We start from the raw sequence: 21,626 nt of genomic DNA on the forward strand, positions 1-21,626 counted from the left end.
TGATTCGCTGGTGCTGTTCAGCCTTTCAAGGACATATGCAGGAGATTTGACGCGCACTTTAGCAGGTGAGCAAGTAACACGCAACTAGTCCAAGTCCAACTGGAAAATCCAGCAGGAAACCTAGCCTCGTGTGATTCAGGTATTACACAGGGTTCCTCATGTTGCAATTCTGAAACCATCACTTCACCAGCAATATTCATATGAAGGCGTAATGCAACTAATAGTGACAGTACAGGAAGAGAAAACGAATAACACTTACCAACTAACTTGATTTGAGTTTTGTTGTGGTTCAACATGATGTTCTCCATCTTGATGTCCCTAGAAAGAGAAGAGAAGAAACCTATATTCATGCCATCAATTTTATAATTACGGAATATTCTAATAGGTTTACAATAATCAGCATTAAATACTTGTATTACAAAGATTTCATTTACTCCTTTAACTTCAATTTCACCGATGAAAACTGGGTAATGTTCAACCGATTACCGAAGAAATTTCAATTACGAGGATTATCTTAGGTAAAGGTAGTACTGAAAAGAAAATTTTGAAACATGGAACCATATTCAAGTAATTTAATTTGACAATTATCTTAAATATTTTCGTTGTAGTACCTACTTAAAACAACACACATTTTCATAATTGCATGGGAATGTGCTCTTTAGGTACAGTGCGTTCAACGAAAAACCGGTCCCCGTGCGTACATTTTAAAACCTGCCCCGAGCACAAATATGTGAAATGTTACAATATATGCAACCCAAATGACAATCGTGCCTTTTGGGTTGCATAACTGTCAGGAAACCTAAAGTTTGGTTAGGTAAGGTTAGGTTAGGGCATGTGGAGTGGACCTTAGGTTTCCTGACAGTTATGCAATCCAAGAGGCACGATTGTCATTTGGGTTGCATACAGACCAGTCACTATATTGTAATATTTCTCATATTTGTGCTCGGGGCAGGTTTTAAAATGTACGCACTGTATAAGGTGACTTTTCAGTAACATTCGACATTAAGTTACAGTAATATTTTCAGATTCTAAATAAAGTTTCTATGCCTACAAGAGTAATTATAATTCTAAAGATGTCTTAGTATTGTAATAATATTAATTGCAATATTTAGAAAGCGCGTAACAAATTTTAAATACAAAGTTAGTGAAGCTGATTAATAAATGAAGAACTGAAGAAGGATTTTGTATGATTTTATATTAAACCAATAAATTCTAAATTAAAAGTACAATGCCCACCTTGCTGGACGGGAATAGCGTCTTTAAATTTTTAAAAAAGTATGTGCTTTGCGGAAGGTGAAAGTGTACAATAGCGGCTAATCGATTGGATTTTTCAAATAACTAAGTGCAATTCACTGCTTGGCAGTTGATACGTCAGACTATACGTAATAAAACAATTTAATAATTTCAAACGAGTGTTTGAAATCATCTTGTCGTTATCTACACAATTCGAAGACTGGTACTGATTTTGAAAAACAATAGAAAAAAAGCTGCATCTGTCCTCTTCAGATGCCCACTTCACTTGTTTCAATTAACTTTTCTAATTATCGAAGAGAGTGGGAGAGACAGGGAAAGATGTTTCATCCAGAGACCTAATTGAATTCCATTCGAAACACCTTCGGAAATCGATGGGGTCACACTGTAACAGCTTTCTCCACCGTCGCATAGGTGGCAGCTCCATCGCGAAATTTATAGCTCATCTTCCAGCGGCCGGAGCATCATTCTTCCTACCGTTTCACATCCTTCTTTTCGGGGGATGCTTCTTTTTTTCGCCACTTTAACCAGAAAATGACAGTGACAAACGATCCAACGCTGTACACTCCATGCTCTCGTAGCTTCGAAGACAGATAATAAATCCCGCTCTCTGATATAATTGTTTCCGGGTAAAATATGGCGGTTAATCGAGGTTTCTGATGTGATTCAACGTTTTGTCCCTTTTCCCTACGCCCATAATTCAAGTCTGCTGGTGAAATAAGATGTTCAGGGTGAGGATACGAAACATCGCTCGGGGATACCACGTATGAAAGTCTTAGTGGTGGAAAGACTGGGTCATCCATGCATTACATATCACGTGCGAATCCACGGAGAGGGAGATGGCCTAGACTAGGTTTTAATATAGGTTAATATATTTTAATATATATTTTATTTGTATGTACGTATTATATATATTTGCTCTCGTTATTTCATTGGTGTAAAACATTATGCATGGGTATTGTGGATATTTTGTAACTAATCTAATACCGAATATCAATAATCATAATTCTTATTCCTAATTCTGTATTCTGGTATTCTCGTAATCTTAATTTCAAATAATTGAAATTAAACAACGACCCCAATATGCTTCATGTACATTCTTACAATTTCGTGGTTCAACAGAGGCGACATCATTGTTTCTTCGTTCCCCCATTATTCGCCGCATATATTTTTAACGTTAAGTTTATCACAATGGAAAGATATACAGTGTAGCAATGATGGAAGATGTTAATAAACTTCCTCTGTTTATCCAGGATTCTAACCCAGTATTCGTATTTTCACCCCGTGCACGCTAATCCCTACAGACCACTTCCAGATTGGACTTCCGCGGGAAAATCGCCCCTCCCTACTGCCATTTCTGGTTCCGTCACCGTCATAGGCGCCGACACCATGGGACTTGGGGGGCTCGAGTCCCCCCTAACGTTAACGATGTGGGGGCAGAGTCCCCAAATAATTTTGCTCAAAAGGATTTAATGTATTATTTTGCTTCTCTTGTAAAGTTTACTCTGAATTGTGCCACATGAACTTAACTTTAAATACACATTTGAAATTTTCTAGACCATCAACTTTGGGGGGGCTGAGGCCGCTAAACCATCAACTTTGGGGGGGGGGCTATGACCAGAGACAGCAAAACACATGACTTATTACTATATACTAAGTATGTAATTATGAGTATTGTTAAAATGTTTACCAAAAAATTTTCAAAAGACGATGTGCATGAACCAGGGTAGTGGATGGGACGTTCGGGCTACAAATGGCTCTCACATGACATTCAGAACGAGATCATTGATATGTTAGAGAGATCTGTTTTGCGCTCCGTGGTAGCAGATATTAAAATTCGGGAATATTTTGCTATTATGGTTGAGGAAACTTGTGACATATCCATCCATGGACAATTAATATTCTGCATTCGAACTGTGAATAAAAATTTTGATATTTTTGAGGAATTCATTGGCTTTTATGAGATTCCGAGAGAGTGAGTCATTCATTAATTTATTTCAGTGATCAGAGCCCCCCCCCAATAATTTTGACAAGTCGGCGCCCCTGCACCGTTACAGTTTTCTTTTTCGAAACATCTTGTGAAATATTTGAGGGGGTGTTGAAGAAATTTTGGGGGGCGTTAGGGAATGTGTGGATAATAATCAATGCTCGCCACGGCAATGTGGCTGAAATTCAGGACCGCCCGTAACAATTAACTACATCACATTATCGGGGTGCAAGGGTTGGCCTTTTCTGAAGGCACACAAATGTGAATCTCTCTTCCACGTACGCGCAAACTAATACGGACCTGTAGGGCACGAGCGCACCCAATAATTTACCGGTTATTACATTTTATTTAAAAAATATAAACCCTGAGCTAAAGAAAGCAAAATGTTTCACCGCTATTCAATTAAATAAATCTCACAACTTAATTACTGACTGAGTATAATCAAAATATTTCATGATAATTTGTTACATCTCTAAAATGGAACTTTTCAGTGTCCTTTATTATTAAAACTATCCATATCTACATTGTTGTTAGGCAATTGATTGATTGATTAACTGAGTTGGTGTTTTAAGTCCATCTTATGCACAGATAGGCTAATCGGGACTGAACCTACAGTTTAAAGTGGGATTCGAATCCGGGACCCTTGATTACAAGGCTACCGCTACGCCATCGAGGATTAGGACCGCATTGTTAGGGAAAGGGCTTATAAGGAGCTTGAGGATCGATAAGCACTAAAAACTCTCATAACAGGCAGACAAAAATGGATGAAAATGCAAAATAAGAACTAAAATTTATGAACATAGACAGATTTCTCATCAATTTACCGAATTAGGCACGCAAAAGGCAGTTACCTTCGAAATAGGCAATTATGACTAGCATAAACCAAAAACAGCCACTAAAAATTCATGTATTCTTCTCAGAAATGGTCTGAAAGGGGTTTTAAATGTAAAAGACTACGTTCTCTGGCCAAGGAACATGAAAGGGATTTTAGGGTAAATCCTAAGCCTACTTCTAGCATATATTATTACTAGAGGCATGCAAATTTCGTTTCTGACGAAACACGAAATATGAAAAACATGCTGTAATGTTCATTTTTCATGTTTCTGAAAGGTGGAAGGCGCATTTTTCTACCCTGTTTTGTCACGAAATAATGCGAAATGAACTGCAAATTGCGAAATATACTCTTAAACACGAAATTTACCGTTTATATACCGACGCGACACTTTTCTGAAGTCGAAGTATCCTGTGAGTTATGCAATTCACGGAAAATTGAATAATTCTGCTGCAAATATTTGAGAATCAAAAATGGACTCCTTTACACAGGAATAAACTTAATAGTCTGGTAAATACATAAATGTGCTATTAGAAGGGGTAAGTTTATTTTGTGAAATAACTGTAGTTTTTAAATCAAATTTAGGATTATATTCACAATTTTAAAACCAAAATGTCATTTTATATAGCACTTTTGATGTAATTATTCACCGCTATAACACCGAAATTTTATTTTATTTACCGCTTTTGAACCCGAAATCGACTGTTTTTGTACCGAAATTTTGCTTTTTTATTCACCAAAAAAATGTGCCTCTAATTATTACGTTAAAAAAGGTAAAGTGCTCCCCTGTGCTTTGTACCAAGCCATGAAGGCTTATAGGGGATGTGGAGTTAGGGCCCCACACTTTCTTGATCTCGACCGAGGTGGGGGTGATGTGATCTGCACCACGCCCCTGGCTGCCTTTAACCCCCCCGAGTTTCCTCCAGGTATCCACTTTATCCGAGGCTGGGTGGGCGCCGGAGCCGCTTGAAAAGTTGGGAAAAATCCCGGTTCTCCCCCGCGGGGGATCGAACACGGGCCTCTCGCATGCGACTGAGCTACCCCGACGTTATAATATTACTACATAAAATTATGAAATAAATCTCCCAGTTCAGACCACCCAGTGTTTCTAAAATATTGGCTCTACTACCTTGGCTGCATTTTGTACTCTAACGAGGCTCTGGTGTCTGGACTCTCAGCCAGCATAATCCTCTATGTGTTGTGTTCTGTCCATGCGTGCTTGCTTCGTCCATATTATCTAATCGCCGTTCGTTATCTTCGCGATTAGTCAAAGTGGAGTGGGCAGGAAAGCGAATAAAATATAAAACAAATGAATCAATAAAAAACATTACATTGTCGAAGTGCGTGCACTTCAGTGACCCTCGCAAGAGCTCCTTGAACAAGAAGAAGCACAAGAAAAGACGAAGGACGAGAAATATCGGAGTTGGCAGATACCAAATCAATTCGACGCATTTGGAGTCATTTGCCCGGAATCTTTGCTCGTAAAAAGTATGAATTCCTTCCGAGGACAGCGTTTCTTTTGAGTGCAGACGGTCAAATGCGAGAGGGGAAGGAACGAAAAATAAGAAAAAAAAGATACGAGGGAGAAAGTCAGACGGAAAAGTCTCTCAGTTCGAGATGAGCCTTACTAAAATCATCTCGGCATCTCCGCATTGACGCACTTCTTCGCCCTACCATTGGCTGAGAACCGATTTCGAACCCTCTCTTAAAAGTTTTACTGCCGCTCCCACGTGCAGATCGTAAAACAATCGTTTTGAAGAGGGACTTTAGCCCTAAGAGCTCCTTACTCTCCTGCCCAGGAATAGATCTATATAAGTTCCCAGCAAATAATAGCTAGAAATGTTGTTTTTCTTTATACAGAGCGATTCTCTGCGTTTATATGCAATTTTACCTCCTACTCATGCTGTGGTTTCTCCTGCTGGTGTGTGGAATCAGATTATCTTCAAGCGACGCCCCTTCTTCTTGACTGCAACTCGAGCAGCTACAAAACCCTACGTGGTACAAACTGCTTTAACTTGCAGTTCAACGAAACGCTACGTTATTTGCCGCTGTCCATGGAGGACGATATCCCCAAATGCCCAAAGTCCTCTCCATGGCAGAGTGGTTAGCACAGCGCATCGGCGCCAGGGGTCCCAGGTTCGAATCCTGACCGGCCCTGGGAAACTCTGGAGCAAGGTCGCGCAAAAGGATACATGTGAGCGGAGCGAAACAGCTGGGAGCTGCAGTCGCTTTTCCCCCTCCACGCAATCCTGTTCCCTCGCACGTGTTCGTTGGTCGAGCCCTCTCAAGACACTACCTGCACAGAGACTTGCTTTCGTTCGCTCCAGAGATACCTGGGACAGAGTATAGGTATAGGTGTTCTTTGGGAACGTCCCTTCATCAATATCATCACTCATCCTCATCACCGTTATTAGCCAGAAGTGGCAGAAAGGCAACACTAAATGACAAAAATCAAATCTAATCTAGCTCAATGTCCTAAAGACATACTCCATAGTTCTGGGTTGGCATTCACATTCTTACAACTATTTCTCCATTTCATCAATTGCTTATTCCACACACAAAAGAATAAACATTGGCTCACCAATGGAGGGGGAGGTGGGGGGGGGGGGCTTATGGAGGTCGGACTCACGGACTTTGAACTACTCTTCTTGAAGAAAATAGGTAATTAGAATTGTTTCGCTCATTTTACTACCTAATGGCTTCCAATTAAATGGAAGTGTCTACTTTTCGCAACACAAACAAGATCTTAACCTTTTCGAAAGTAACCCCTCTCTCGCCGCGATTTTTAAATTTTTACACTTATTTCAGAAAAACGTTATATCTCTGAGACTATTTGAGCAATCTACTTCGGATAAATTTGTTTGAAAGCAAAAACATCGGAGCACGAGACCGTGTACAATTCAGAAAGCCCAAGTGAGAAAAACGGGGTTGGGAGGAGCCAAGTCCCCAAATTTCAATGAAAAATTCTCCCGTTATTATGGAAAAAGGGCTCGAACTTTTGCATTGTTTTCAAAGAGTAGACCTTTTACAACAAAGTGAAACTTGTTTCAAGTCCCTAGTTCTCATACAGGCTGAAATATGACGCAATATGTACAATCCTGCATTTTGGCTAAAAATAGCTAATTTGCATATTAGAGAAAGGGGGAGGTGGTGAGGGGGTGGGTTTTCTTCCACATGACATTTCAAAGTCTTATCTCAACATCTGTCAGTGTTTACAACCTCACATACAAGTATGAAGGTCCTAAAAGCACGTGAATGTTGTAATCGGCACCATGGGTCATATATGACCCATTGGCTGTTTTCGCCTATACTTTCTATGGGTCATATGTTACCCATTGGCTGTTTAAAGGCTAAACCTATCCTCTTTCCATTCATGTGCTTTTCTATACCATCATCGGAAGTTTGATATTCCCAATAGAACAAATAAAATAATACTCCCATAAGCGTAATGCTAAGTTTTCTCCCCCTCTTACAACCAACCAGCGCACAGACCTCTCTTTCTCCAGCTCGCAGCGGGGAAAGGTCAGTGGGGGAGGAACAGTTTCGGGTCCTCGCGTCTGGCTGGACACAGAAACTGTTCCTCGTGCCCTTAACCACGACGAGAAATGTAACAGGATAATAACAGGAAGGAGACAGGGTGACGGAGTATATGTTCGCGGCCTGCTTAAAGACAAGTGCAAAAGTTCTAATACAAGAAGAGGGTGTGTATTTGCACTCTCTGTTCTCTCGCACACATGCGGTGAGGTGTGACTTGCTTGAGTACTATCTATGAATGAACTCATTCACCACTGCTCCTATAAATATCTGATATAAGTCAGGTAAGGTATATCGGGCTTGAGCCCTCTCCAAAATAGGGTGGTTACAATTTTGTAAAAACAAATATTCCTGACTTTTTCCAGGTTTTCCAGACCGACAACCAAAATTTTCCAGACAAAGTCATTAGGGCAATATATGAACATGTCTGGAAGAAGGTCACTATATTTCAGCTAAATGCACACTTGGAATTCCACTTAACCAAGTACTGGAATGTTTACTTCACATGTAAAGGTTGTACCGAGAAGGTAAACTGAACAGTAATTCACTGTTGGATGTGGGGAGGGAAGCAGGTATCAGGGGTGAGTTTTTATGTGATATTTTCTATGTATTGACTAATAATTAACAAAGAATATTTTTTATAAAAAAATGCATAATACATAATTACGGTACAATTTAGTAACATACGTACTGTTCCCAATAACTATTTACCAAACACACACCAAAAATAACAACAAGAAAGTGGTTAATTCCAATAGCCACCTACTATAGTAGATTTCTACATGAAAATAGTTTTATTTTACTATAACTACTGGTAATAGTTCAGCATATCAAACTGACTACAATATGTTTTACATTTTTTGCTTGTCCTTTCTTTATGGGTTTGTTAAAAAAAACGATTTTAGTACACTACCAGAAAAATATTGACTTTCTCCTGAAACCCGGTGATTTTCCTGACAATTCCATGGCTTTTCCTTTCAGGATTTCCAGACTGGTAGATCCTGCTTAGTGGCAATGCCAGAAAATATTAGGTGAGAAGCAGAGGGACACAAACCAAAAATGTTAATTTATTTTAATGTAGTGTAAGTTGTTTGGGGAGGTAAGGAGGGTGTAATGGTCGACAGGGGGAAGGAACCGTGAGCCCCCTTCCCTCCGCTGGCGTCTCATTATTTAATATCCCAAGCTGCCCTCAAATGTCTTATAATGCTACATAAGCATTAATGTCCTGAGGAAAAAGTTGTATATAATCGTAGAGATGAGCTAGGAACACTTTTCGTCGGTAGACGAACGGGAGAGAGAGCGACAGGGGAGGGGGGAGGGGAGAGAACACTTTTATCACCATCACAGAAATGAAATATGCCCATTGCTTTAGAAATCTAAGAAGTCAGCGATGACAGTCGTTCTTTACTCTCGATTTGTAGAGTGCTGACACCTGGCGAGACGACCACCAACTGCTTCGCGATTTCCGCACATTTACTGCAAATGAGCACTCCAGTCCCACGCAACATGCCTAACAGGTAAAAAGTATAGGAGAGCGAACTTTTGAAGGCGTAATGCCCGCAATGAAGGTCTGGGAGGGAGCTCTGTAATGGACATTTAATAAGCGTTGAAGCGGTTCTTCCGCATAAACACAAAGTGTGGAAGAAAAAACCGATTTCGACGTCTCTCGGAATATGTACTTTTTCATAGAGCAAAGCATGATTCTAGATTTTCTTACTCCTTTTCGGTTTGTCTATGTATTTCTGCAGACGTCATTCGGGCACTTCATATTATAATAATGATTACTATTTATTCTGTCAATTTCCGAGCACACGTAAATTTATTTCGGTGAAGCACAGGTTTTGATGACGTCAACAGATGACGTCTAGGGGCAGTGGCGGCGATTAGGGTGCGAGGGAGGCAGTTGCTCCCCACTTCTTGCCACTTTTGACCCCGCACTATGCTAAACCTTATCTACCAAGGGAAACTAAAATGATTCCTTGCCCCCTCCCCCTAGTTGTGGAACCCAGTCACCACCACTGTCTAGAGATATAAGGGGTAACCCAAAAGTAAACATAGCTTCCACGTGCTTCATTCTATAAACTGCAATATTGGAGGCTAACGAGCATCTGGCGCCTAGACTCACAGCCAATAGAACCATCTGTGGCATTTTGTCGTGTGCTGTCCTTATGTGTTTGTAATTTGATTTGATTTAATTTTTGTTATTTAGCCTCGCTTTTCGGCCACTTTGTCTAATCGCGAAGATGAGGATCCTTGATAATATGATGAAGGGGCATTCACAAAGAACATCCGTGCCCAGGCCTGGATTCGAACTCGGGACCCCTGACGTAGTAGCTCTCTATGCTAACCACTCCGGCAAGGAGTTCAGCTTCCTTCATCCATAACATCTTAACACCATTCATCCCATCGCCGCGATTAGCCAAAAGTACATAAAAAAGCGGTGAAAATGACCTAATTCAATCAATCAAAAAATGACTCAATTTTAACAATTTAGGTTTGAATTAGATGCCTTTTGGTTTATCGCAACGCTTAGGATGAATGATGAACTGTGATGATGGGACAAACCCACTTTCATGTTTTCCCCAGAATTCGAACTAAGTAGCTAACCGCACCGTCACAGAGTCCGGCCGGCATCTACTTGCTTACAAAATATCTGACGATGTTCAATATTACAGATTTCTGTAGGCGGTACTTCCATAATGCTCCCACCACCACAACATAACAAAACCTATCTGACAAAATTTGAAAAATCATAGTGTTTGCCAGGCTTAACGATGTATGTCTTCCAACAGAAACAACACTCCATTATTCGACTTAGCATTTGAAACCTTTGAGTCCACTTTATGCACAGATAGGCTAATCAGAACTGAACCTACATAAGATCCGAACCATTATGTGCCTCAACCCGTATCCAACTCTGGACCCCCTTCATTACAATGCGTACGTTACTATTGCGCCATCGGTGAGGCCTAGGTATTAGGAAGCGTCGCCCACATCCTACACCGCTTCTTGTTTCGTTCGGACACCACACGAACGATTTCAACTTCAGTGAGACATTCACCACAGTAGGCAGACATTGATCTCGGGCAGCAAACTGGTGCGTTTTTAAAAGAGCGCCTGCAAGAAGTTCGTATATTCTCCGCTTGGAGGCGCCCGCTTTCACTTCTGGTCAACCTCGCAAACAGCAGATGGCGCTGGTAAATTTCAAGCAACTGGGGAACGGAACTTCTATTACATTTTAATACATTTGTCTGTGCTTTTACCCACCGCAAGTTGTCGTCTTTCAATCAAAGAATCTCTGGTTCGATTCTCTGCGGAGGCATGGACGAACTCATCTCATCAGGTAAGATTTTGGGGAAGTGTTTAACTTAGAATATATCTTCTACGAGTCTGAACAATTACGTAATGCGAATACTACATCCAATACTTCGCAGCAGATTCCACTATGCCATCTAATCAAGAAGCCTCGAGTTCGTTTACCTGCATGAACATACTTCAGTGGTTTTGTTCAATTTGTAAGTCCAGTTCTTATTAGCCGATCTACGCATAAACCTGATTAAATCCTTCGAAACTTTGTCTTGTGATAACACATAGCTGCAACCAAATTGAAATACGACGCACGGCAAGAGAAGAGGTGTAAAAAAAAATATCATTTCCTTCCTCTTGTGTGACCTTACCTTCCAGAATGATGACCGAATCTGCAACTGGAAAGAGAAAGAAAAATATATCCCCGCGGCGTGAAACGCATTTTGTAATCACGTGCCTAGAACCAACCCGGAGCAAGTCACTTGAATAAATTTAGGCGGAAAGTTTTTCAATAAAAGGCAACGAAGCATTTAGCCGGGATTCGGGTCTCAAGGCTAGCAACGTCCCTTCACGGCTGCGGCAGCCTTCATCGGGTTATCTCGACAAAGCTCACCATTTTATTGTAGAGGCAGGAGAAGGAGCCACTGCCAGAAACACCAAGTCTGGCTTCTTTATTTGTTCACGTTTTCCCTTGCTTATATTCATGGGCGTCGCCACAAATGTTTGCAAGGGGGTGGGGGGTTGGGCCAGTGATAAAACTTGAACAGTAGAAATAACTATAATAAAAATAAATAAGAAATGAAAAATATAATTGTTATTATACAATAATAAGTATTAAAACCAGGGCCCGGTTTTGATGATCTAAAAATATCTGGAAAATGACTAAAATGACTATAAAATAACCTAAAAAATGACTCCCAAATTTTGTCTTCATTTCAGGGTATGACAACTAGTTATTTGTTGGATTCAATGGTAGAATATGGAAATAAAACATTGTTCCTGTATTTTTAATTCATTTATAGATCTTTTTTACTTTGGTGATTCTGTTCGAATACTAACTAAATTAACTTCATTTCTGTTATATATGTGTGTGTGTGTGTATATTTGTTCCGGCATAACTCTCAAACACCTGGAGTAATTTCAACAAAACTTGGTACACGTATCACTTGCAATCTATCTATCTTCTTCTTCTATATATATATATAAAAATGTATATGTGTGTGTGTGTGTGTGTGTGTGTGTGTGTGTGTGTGTGTGTGTGTGTGTGTGTGTGTGTGTGTGTGTGTGTGTATTTGTTCCGGCATAACTCTCGAACGCCTGGAGTAATTTCAACCATAATTGGTATACGTATCACTTGTAATCTGGAAATAATAATAAATACTGTAGGGGTAAGACACCCTTACACCCCTAGGGTGGGGGTGTAAAAATAATCGAAAATGACCGATATTAAATTCCGCACAAATCAATGTGACTCTATGCATCTAGCAGAACGATAGTGTTTCTCGGGTTGTCTAACATGCAGGCTGATATAAGTTTGTGTTGCGAAAACGACCGATATTAGTGTGGAATCGATAGTTTTCGGGGTCGCTAAGATGAATTGTGACACTCCCAATGCCGTTCAACTTCAAGTTCATCACCTATCGGCATGGGGGGTGAGAGGGGGTAAAAAATGACCTACATTAGTGTCGAGTCCATATTAAATATTTATTGTTGTTGCAGACACCCTTTAAATATCCTTTCTTGTTGCGGACCCCTTTTAAATATATTTTATTGTTGCAAACCCCCTTTCAATATCTTTTGTTGTTGAAGACTCTCTTTCAATATCTTTTGATGTTGGTGAATCTCTTTCAATATCCTATGATGTTGCGGATCCCCTTTAAATATATTTTGTTGTTGAGGACTCTCTTTTAATATGTGATGTTAGGGAATCTCTTTCAATATCCTTTGATGTTGCATCCCCTTTAAATATCTCTTGTTGTTTCGGACCTCTTATAAATATTTTTTTAAAATTTTGTGCAAGTCAGACATGTAAGATATTTTTATTCTTTTAAATATAGGGTACCACCATATAGAAGTCGTGCATTAAAAAAAAAGTTGGGTATAGGGCGTCGGACGGAAGATATTATATGTGAAGGGCGGCGAGGACTCAAGCGACAAGTACAAAAAATCATCTGCCTCCAAGATACAGAACTAGAGCCTCCCCTGCGCAAATGTTGTTGGCTGCATCCGCTGGAGAGCTCAGAGGACTTCTGTCGCCTCCTCCCTGTTCAGATGATTTAAGATGTTCCTCCGGATGCAGAATAAAGAAGTGCAGCGGAGAACGGGAAGAGATGCAAAGGCCACATACATCACCCGGGGTTTGCACGAGAGCCACACACGGCGGTGGAGCGTGTAAATACTAATTAAAATCTTCCTGTCAAAGGAAGCCTCGAGCGAGGTGAAGACCTAGCTAAAACAGACGCCTACTTTAATGCCGAATTTATGGAGCCAGATTTAAAGGGATGAAAATAGACTAACACTTAGTGTAGCTTGATATCATTGGCTTGATCTGAATATATTAAGAACTTCACAAGCACGGAACAGGAACAGGTTCATACTCGTTTCAAAAGCCGATGCTTTGGAGACATCTTCCAGCTCGAACAAGCATGAAAATTTTCGAATGATGGGAACTGTTTGCAACGTCCGCGCGCCGGAGCACTGCACACTACACCACGGAGCGGTGCAAAAGTGTACCCATATATGCTAGCTTGTAGCCAGCCGAAGACATGGACTCAAAGTATCTCAGGGCTTGCGGGGTTTATTATGGAAAGGTCAAAGGTCAACTTGTAAAAGTTTATTTATATTTATACACGCATGTAAATAACCTGTTTAGCACATACGCTCTTAAATCTTCCTCAGTGAGGTACCTGGGCAGTATTAGTATTCTTACCTAATTTAAGGGGAACCAACTAGTACAGGTAACCAATAGGAACCTTGGTAGTCGTCACGTGCCACGCCGTCTGGGGGCAACATGCGAAAGCGTCCAATCAATAGCGAGGGACGGGCCAAGAGGCCCGCGGTTTCACAAAGGTGTTGGTATGAAAGGACGCCGCAAAGTCAATCCAGCTACGACAAGGGAACGGTTCGGTCCCTGGTATGTCCAGTCAGTAGCAAGAGACGGCAAGGTACAAAGGGAAGGTCTGGAAGCACCCAGGAGACTTGGGCTTGGGCCGCCACGACCCAAGGGTAGCACACCAAGCTCTTATGGAGCAGACCAGGTAGGTAGGAAAACTGCTTTTCTTAATCTCCTCCTTCTTTCTCAAGGAAGCTATTGGATCCTGGTAGGAGAAACATCCAGACTAGATCTGGGAACCAGGTCTTTCGCAGTCGGCATCTGGCAGTCGACTGAGCTCCGGGCCTCGCTGCTTTGTTTATATACTGTTTGGTGGCAGCACTGAGGCGGGTGGAGAAGATCGGAACTAAGCCGGCTGCAGCGTTGCAAACTCCCTTCAATTCACGAGATGCAACTCGTGCGTTATAAAATATCAAGTTTAGCATTGTAAAAACCACTAGCATGTGGCTATATAAACTTAACACTTGTGTGCTAAACTGAACACTTTACATTAAAGAAATTACAAGATAAAGAGATTCGACAATGCAAGTTACAAATTAAACAACAATTACTGCACACAAGATAACTGAATGCGTAAACCACGCAGGGCCGTTTAGCATGCTTTCTTTAACCAAAACGTGTTTGCCATAACAATATATGCTTAACAACAATGCACTCAAAATTAGATAAAAGATAAGTCAAAAGCGTAAGCCTCGCAGGACATTTCTCAAGCATTAATAATTATATATTAAAGAATATGGCTATCACGCAGGATAGCTAAATGTGATGACCACGCAGGGTAGTTACATGTTCCAAATCTTTAGGTCAAAAGGTATCATCGCAGAGAGTTAAGAAGTCGCACTAAGATTGATATGCTGGAGAGCATCTCTCCATGAAGTATTTTCATGTATTTTTTTTTTAATGGAGAATACGCAATTCAAGATAATTGCGCCTGGTATATGGACGAAAACAGGTAAGGTCTAATTTCTAGAAGGATTTCCAAGCTTCGGAGAGCTAACGTCTCTCTCATCTTGAGGGTAGGGTGAGCGTGAAGTTAGCTCTTCAAAGATTCGAAATCCTTCTAGCCCGAGAGAATCTATTCATCATAAAGCTTCAAGACTTGCTGTATATTGTTAGTCTGAATTGTAAAAACAGGATGGATCTTCCTCCAATAAGAAACACGTGATTTTCCAGATACTAATCCTATTATAATATAATTTTAGAAGTTTATAATTGACTTCAAAGTTCTACTGACGCTTACAACAAAATTCATTATCTAATATTCTCGGTTAATTTTTACCACCATTATTTCGACAGTATTTACTAAACTTACAACTTAGTGATGAACTTTAAATATTGGAAGTACATGCACCCTAAGACTCTAAGATACGCAATAGTTTTCTTGCGATTTGGCACACACAGATGTAGTATGTAGAAATTGCATCGAAAGATGAAGGGTCCACAACGGCTCGAACTCGGTACTCTGGCATACCTGTGTGAACAGCGACAGCGTAAAATGAGGCGAAGTCAGGGCTGGCTCGGTAGCTGAGTTGGAATATAAATGGCACAGTATGCCGTAGACACGAGTTCGAGTCCTGCATTTTTCGATGAAATTTCTAAAAATTAGTTTGTGTTTCACTTGCACTGCACTGCATCTCCGTGTAATGAATGGGTTCTAACTTCGATTCCCGGCGGAGGCACACACTGCACAGTGGTTTGGATCCCACTTTAAACTGTAGATTCTGTTCCGATTAGCCATCTGTGCATAAAGGGGATCTGAACCACAGATTGACCCTTTTCTTGACCTACATAGAAGATCTTGCGGAGAGATACGAGAGATGCTGATGAGCATTGAGCAAGAATGGATTACTCTGCTGTTTCCAACTGACAGGAAAGTCAGAAATTTGCATTTTCGAGTGGGCAGCCGTCGGTACCTTGTCGCCCCGAAATTACACATCAAGCATCCTAGTCTTTCATTATCAGGGAAATCTCTACAGCTGCATAGGTGGATCACGTTAGACAACCGAAGAAAATCCACATCTTTTGTTCTTTGTTTTTAATAATCCGCAACGATCTACCTTTCATCGGGATTGGTCCACATGGAATTAGCATACCCACGCAAAGCTTGTTGGCTGCGGTGACGTCACTTCCCTCGACCGTCCTACTTTAAACACCTGTTTCGAACCTCCGGTTTGGTCATCACGGGGCATAAGGTTGGGCGACGACCCACGAGGGGGGTATCTGCACCCCTCCCCTCTCCGCGACCCGGACCAAGGTCAAGTTCAAGGTCAAAAGATCAGTTCGCTCGTGACCGAAGGCGCGGGATGCTCGCGTGAATCTTTAGGCAAGGCTCCATTCATCTCCCGCTTGCGAGAGCTATCATTATTTCGCATTTGCGGGTTTGGACTTCGATCCGAATATTGCCACACACTGTTGCTCCTCGTCGTGGGTTATTTGCGAGGCACGAGCTTCTCGACTCTTCCGTCAAGACGAACGCTAATGTGAAAACACCCTGTTGATTCATGCGAGGAAATAGGTGGGGTGGGAGGGGTGGGGGGGTGTTCTGCAAACATCAGGACACGTGTTGCAAGGAATGGTCCAGCACGCTTCTTTCGGCATAAGCTGCTGCTTTTAGTAAGGTTGAATTAGCTTAAATTTTGCTCTAACCCGGAATTAAATACAGAAGAAAAAATTTCTTGCAGGAATGTTACTTAATGTTAGGACAACTCAAATCCAAAATGCTAAAAGATGAAAGCTTGGAGAAATCATTCTACATACAAGGGTCAGTCAATAAGTATCTGCACTTCTGCTGGAATTATCTTTGGGTTTGCTACACTGCTTTCTGCACGGGCATGTCAATGGAATGTGGATTTGTCATTAATTTAGAGTATATTTGACATTGCAATGATTTTCTCTCTTCTTTGTGTGTTTACAGGGTAAAAATGGCTCCGCCACCCGGCATTTGTACCAAACAAGAACATCGATCACTAAAATGTTGCTCAAACACGGAATTAAATACTACAGAAAATACTTTTATGGGAATGCTCCCCAATGTTAGGGCAATTCAAATCCAAAATGCCAAATTATGCAAGCTTGGGAAAGTCATTCTATATGCGAGGGTCGGTCGATATTTATCTGCACTTTTGCTGTAATTTTCATTAGGTTGGCCACACTGCTTTCAGATGTGGTCAATGACGCTTAGGCGAGACCAGGTATAAGGGTCCTGGAAAATGGGCTTAGTTTACCGCTCCCCACACTCAGTTTCTGAGACAAGATTCTGCTATCAGTATAAAATGACGTCGTGTTATGCCACGAGTTTCCAACTTGCAAGAAAGCTCTAAACGCGCACGGCCTAGGTGGATGCGGAGCCTGAGGCACACATTATTCATTCTCTGGACCTATAACCAACATTTTTCAGAAGTCGAACATAATAAGATTTTTTTCCTTAGTCCGTAGTGCAGGTGTCTCATATTCATAATGCAAACATTATTATATTCAATTTATGTAATTCGTATTTTTATAGGCTAATAAAAGTTTCTAACTTAGTGTTCGTCTTTCATTCCGATGCGCTACTGGTGCGATGTTAATTATATTTAATTGCCAAACTGAGCGTGTTCAATATCGAACTATTATTATACCTATCAAAATGGCAATTTTCTAATAACATAATTCTGTTTTCTTTACTTTTCATTGAATTTTGATGCTGTAGCTCGTATTGCTTCCCAGAAAACAATATTTTTATACCATGATTTCATTCTGCGTATAATTAAACGAACAATGCATATTACCTATTTTCAATTGAAATATTTGAACATGATTTTCTGTAGGTAGCAATGTTTTTAGTTTTTTTAGAGTATAATTTCAACAGTTTGGATATTTTTAAGAATGTCAAAACACTAAGTCAGGAAAACCAGGTAAGCTGCTTCATTGGAAGCACCAGTGTCCTATAAACTTTTAAGAAACCGTACACAATCGTATCTTTATATGGTGCGGGCCCTCAAGAAGCGTGGGGTCTTAGGCGAGTGCCCCTCCCTAGGGCCCCTCTGCACACACACAGGCAAATATGTAAAAAGTCAATGAAGACTATAGAAAAAATTCTTACAGCAACATTTTTTATGTACTCCTCATCTGCATTTCTTCAACCACTTCCCCTTATGACATTATTCTGGTTGTCGCTCGATGTGTGTTAGCGCAGCACTCCACGCTACAGGGGTCCCGGGTTCGAATTCAGGTATGGGCATGGGTGTTCATTGTGAGTGTCGCTTCATCAATTCCATCATATCGTCACTCATCCTCATCGTCCCGATTCGCCAAAAGTGGCAGAGAAGCGAAGAAAAATGAACCAAATCAATCAATCTCTCGTTGTGTGGTAACATTATTTAATTCACATGATGGTTTTAGTGTGTTTTCCTCATTGAATAGTCTGTAACTATGAATACACATACCCTGAGATTAAAGTGAGCGACTGAGTGGTACATAGCGTGAAATTACTTTAATTAATACCCGCAATAATTGCTAATGAATTTGACATTTATTATGTGTTATTTAATGTGTGTGTATGTGTGTGCGTTTACTTCTCACAACATGTCCTCTACCTCATCACGGCGTCAACACACAAAATCATTCTCACCACTTCTACTGTTGGAGACGCGGTGGTGTAGTCAGTAGGGCGTCTGACTGCCACGCGCGAGGCCCGGGTTCGATTCCTGGGGTGGGTGATCTAAAGTCCCAGCATAAAGCGGCTCTGGGGCTCATCCAGTCTCAAATCAATGGGTTCCTGGGGGCAACCCTGGTCGGTAAAGGCGGCCTGAACGTGGTGCTGATCACATCACCTCCAAAATGGCCGCAATCAAGAATGTGTGGGGCCCTACTCCCACATTCCCTAAATGTGACATCATGGTACTGTGCTAAATGACGTGGTACTTTACCTTACTTTACTGTACTTATAATTTTTATGACAAATGTTATGAAAATTGGTTTTGGTTTGGTTTATAAAAGGGTCTTTCACATGCGAAGATAATTTAATTTGAGAAAGACAACTCTTCACTCGTTCATCACGTGTAAATTTCTAAAGGAAATGTTCTGAAACAAAGCCATAACCTAACTAAGGCTCTCTTGGGAGAAGCACGCAAACTACGCTTGCTTGGATCGAATCAGCGTCAAGGAATACAACCACCATACATGTGTGGGCAGTGATAAGTACACGCATGACGTACTTGTTCTACTGCAACTGAACACGGCTACTGTATCGTGTTTGTCCGAGTACAGAGACTGGTGACAGGTACGCGCGACGGTCAATGTTTCCGAGTACCGCTGTGCGAAACCCTAGGGGGGGGGGGGCAGTGGGGTTCCCCCCGGCAACCATCTTATCCTGAAAATTCCCCCACCAGTGAAGAGAGTTTGTTATAACAGCAAAGATAGGCAGTTAGTTTTGACTTCAAATATATTTTACCAAGGATAATAACGAAAGCATACACACAAGAACGAAGGAGTGAGTGTTGCATGCTTTCTCTCTCTCTCTTTCAATAGATCATTAACAAATCTACACCGATAATAATATATGCACAATAGAAGTAAAACAAAAGTTCAAAATCAATATTAATATAAAGCAACAATAAACAAAAACATTACAAAATAGTTGAAACGGTTTAATTTTGTATATTTATTGACATTTTTAACCAGTTGGCAAAGCAACTGATTTGCTAGTTTATAAATATTTGATATATATATAAACGTTTTGATTGACTGATTGGAGTGATTCATTTTACTTCGCGTCTCTGCCAGTTTTGTCTAGTAGCGAAGATGAGGATGAAAGGTGATGAGATGAAGTAGATGAAGGGGGTGCACACATATGGACGGCACATAACGCAAGTCCTACGGAGGATTATACTGGCCATGGGTTCAGACGCCAGAGCCTCGTTAGTCTGAGAAATGCAGTCCAGGGTGCACTATACTCTGTCCTAGTATCTCTGAAGCAAGAGAACGAAATCAAGTCTCTGATTAAGTAGTACACGTGAGAGGGAACGGGATTGCGTGGAGGGGAGGAAAGCGACTGCAGTTACCAGCTTTCCCTGAAGCGTGTAATGCTTCGCTCTGCACACTCGATTTCACCCCTTCTCTGCCGCTATGCGCGACTTTGCTCTAGAGATAGCCGGGACAGACATTTGGATGTACTACGTGGTAGGGTCAACCCTTATACCCCATACATATAAAAGTAACAAACCAATTCCTTTATATTTATGTATATATATTTAATTATTTACTATTATACTATTATATGTAATTGCATAATCTATCTATATATGTATTTAAGAATGTATGTATGTATGTTTGTTCCGCCATAACTCTGGAACGCCTGGAACGATTTCAACCAAACTTGTTACACACATCACTTACAATCTGGAAAGAAATACTGTGAGGGGTAAGACACCTCTGGCACCCATAGGGGTGGGGGTGGGAAGGGAACGGAAAATAGTATTCTGTTGCGTGGCATTTTCGTGTACCATATCCTGCAAGTTATGCTTTCTGCTACACAGAACGGCGAATTTGGTTACCTACACAGAAGGTGCGAAATTGCCATAGTTTTCGCTGTCGCTAAGATGAATAGTGACACTTCCAATAGCATTCAACTCTAAGTTCATCACCTATCGGCATGGGGTGTGAGAGGGTGTGAAAAATGAACTAGATTAGTGTCGAATCCATAGTTTACGGAGTCGCTAAGCTAATTGATGACATTCACGATGACCAAACTTGGTACACATATGACTTACAATCTGGAAATAAATACTTTGGGTAAGACACCCCTGGAACCCCTAGGGTGTGGGTGGGAAGAGGGTGACATGTAAAAATAATAGAAAACGACCGATATTAGTGTGGAATCCATAGTTTTCGGGGTCGCTAAGATGAATAGTGACACTCCCAATGCCGTTCAATTCCAAGTTAATTTTACACTATAGTTAGAATTCATTATTTTCCTGTCTAATAAAAGATTTGGACAACGCCGGGCAATCAGCTAGTAAATAAATAAATATGTATGTCATGCAATAATTCACACACACACACATTTGTGTGTCTATTGAGATCTTCCTCCCCCAATAGTGTTGAGTGATTTCGCACCCTGACACTGTGTCCTCGGTACCAAGAGTCTTCCGTCGCTGTCCTTTTGTTGTTGAGAACCATCCCTTCCTATGCCTGCGTGTGCCCTGTGTATGGGTGAGTTTGTGCGTGAACGTATGGCACAACGTGTAGAGGAGCAGAAATCAAAAACCAGTGGAAGAAAAGATCATCGGTCTGTGCGAGATTAAAGACCTGGGATTCTTTTCTGAGCTGGTGGGATGCAAAGGAGAACGATAAATCACTGGAAAGATCTGAGGATGTGAGCCGTGAGACTCGCGGTTAGCATGTATGCGTGAAGTGTACGCGCCACTGGCTGTGACTACTTGTCCGCACTCTGCTTCACAACATCCTCTTCACTCTTTTATTTTTTTGTCTCTTTCTTTCGTTCTTTTTCACACGGCATATGATACAAGTGCAACAGTAGAGGCAAGTTACAAGTAATATCACGTGCGATGAAAAGCGTAACATTATTTGCAAAGGTTTAGTGAGCTTGCTGAGTCATAATTTGT

General features: G+C 41.0%; 1 protein-coding gene across 1 annotated transcript in view; it reads right to left on the reverse strand.

The window, feature by feature from the left end:
• The window catches only part of LOC146001283 (uncharacterized), a 245,719-nt gene that overhangs the window by 31,567 nt on the left and 192,526 nt on the right, over window positions 1–21,626 (reverse strand). Inside the window, exon 2 of the mRNA XM_083138583.1 lies at window positions 260–318. Coding sequence (XP_082994709.1) covers window positions 260–318 — 59 coding nt within the window. The remainder of the gene's footprint in view (window positions 1–259; window positions 319–21,626) is intronic.

This window comes from Lepisma saccharinum, chromosome 17, assembly GCF_977018435.1.
Source record: "Lepisma saccharinum chromosome 17, izLepSacc3.1, whole genome shotgun sequence".
In the NCBI taxonomy this organism is placed as follows: Eukaryota; Metazoa; Arthropoda; class Insecta; order Zygentoma; family Lepismatidae; genus Lepisma; species Lepisma saccharinum.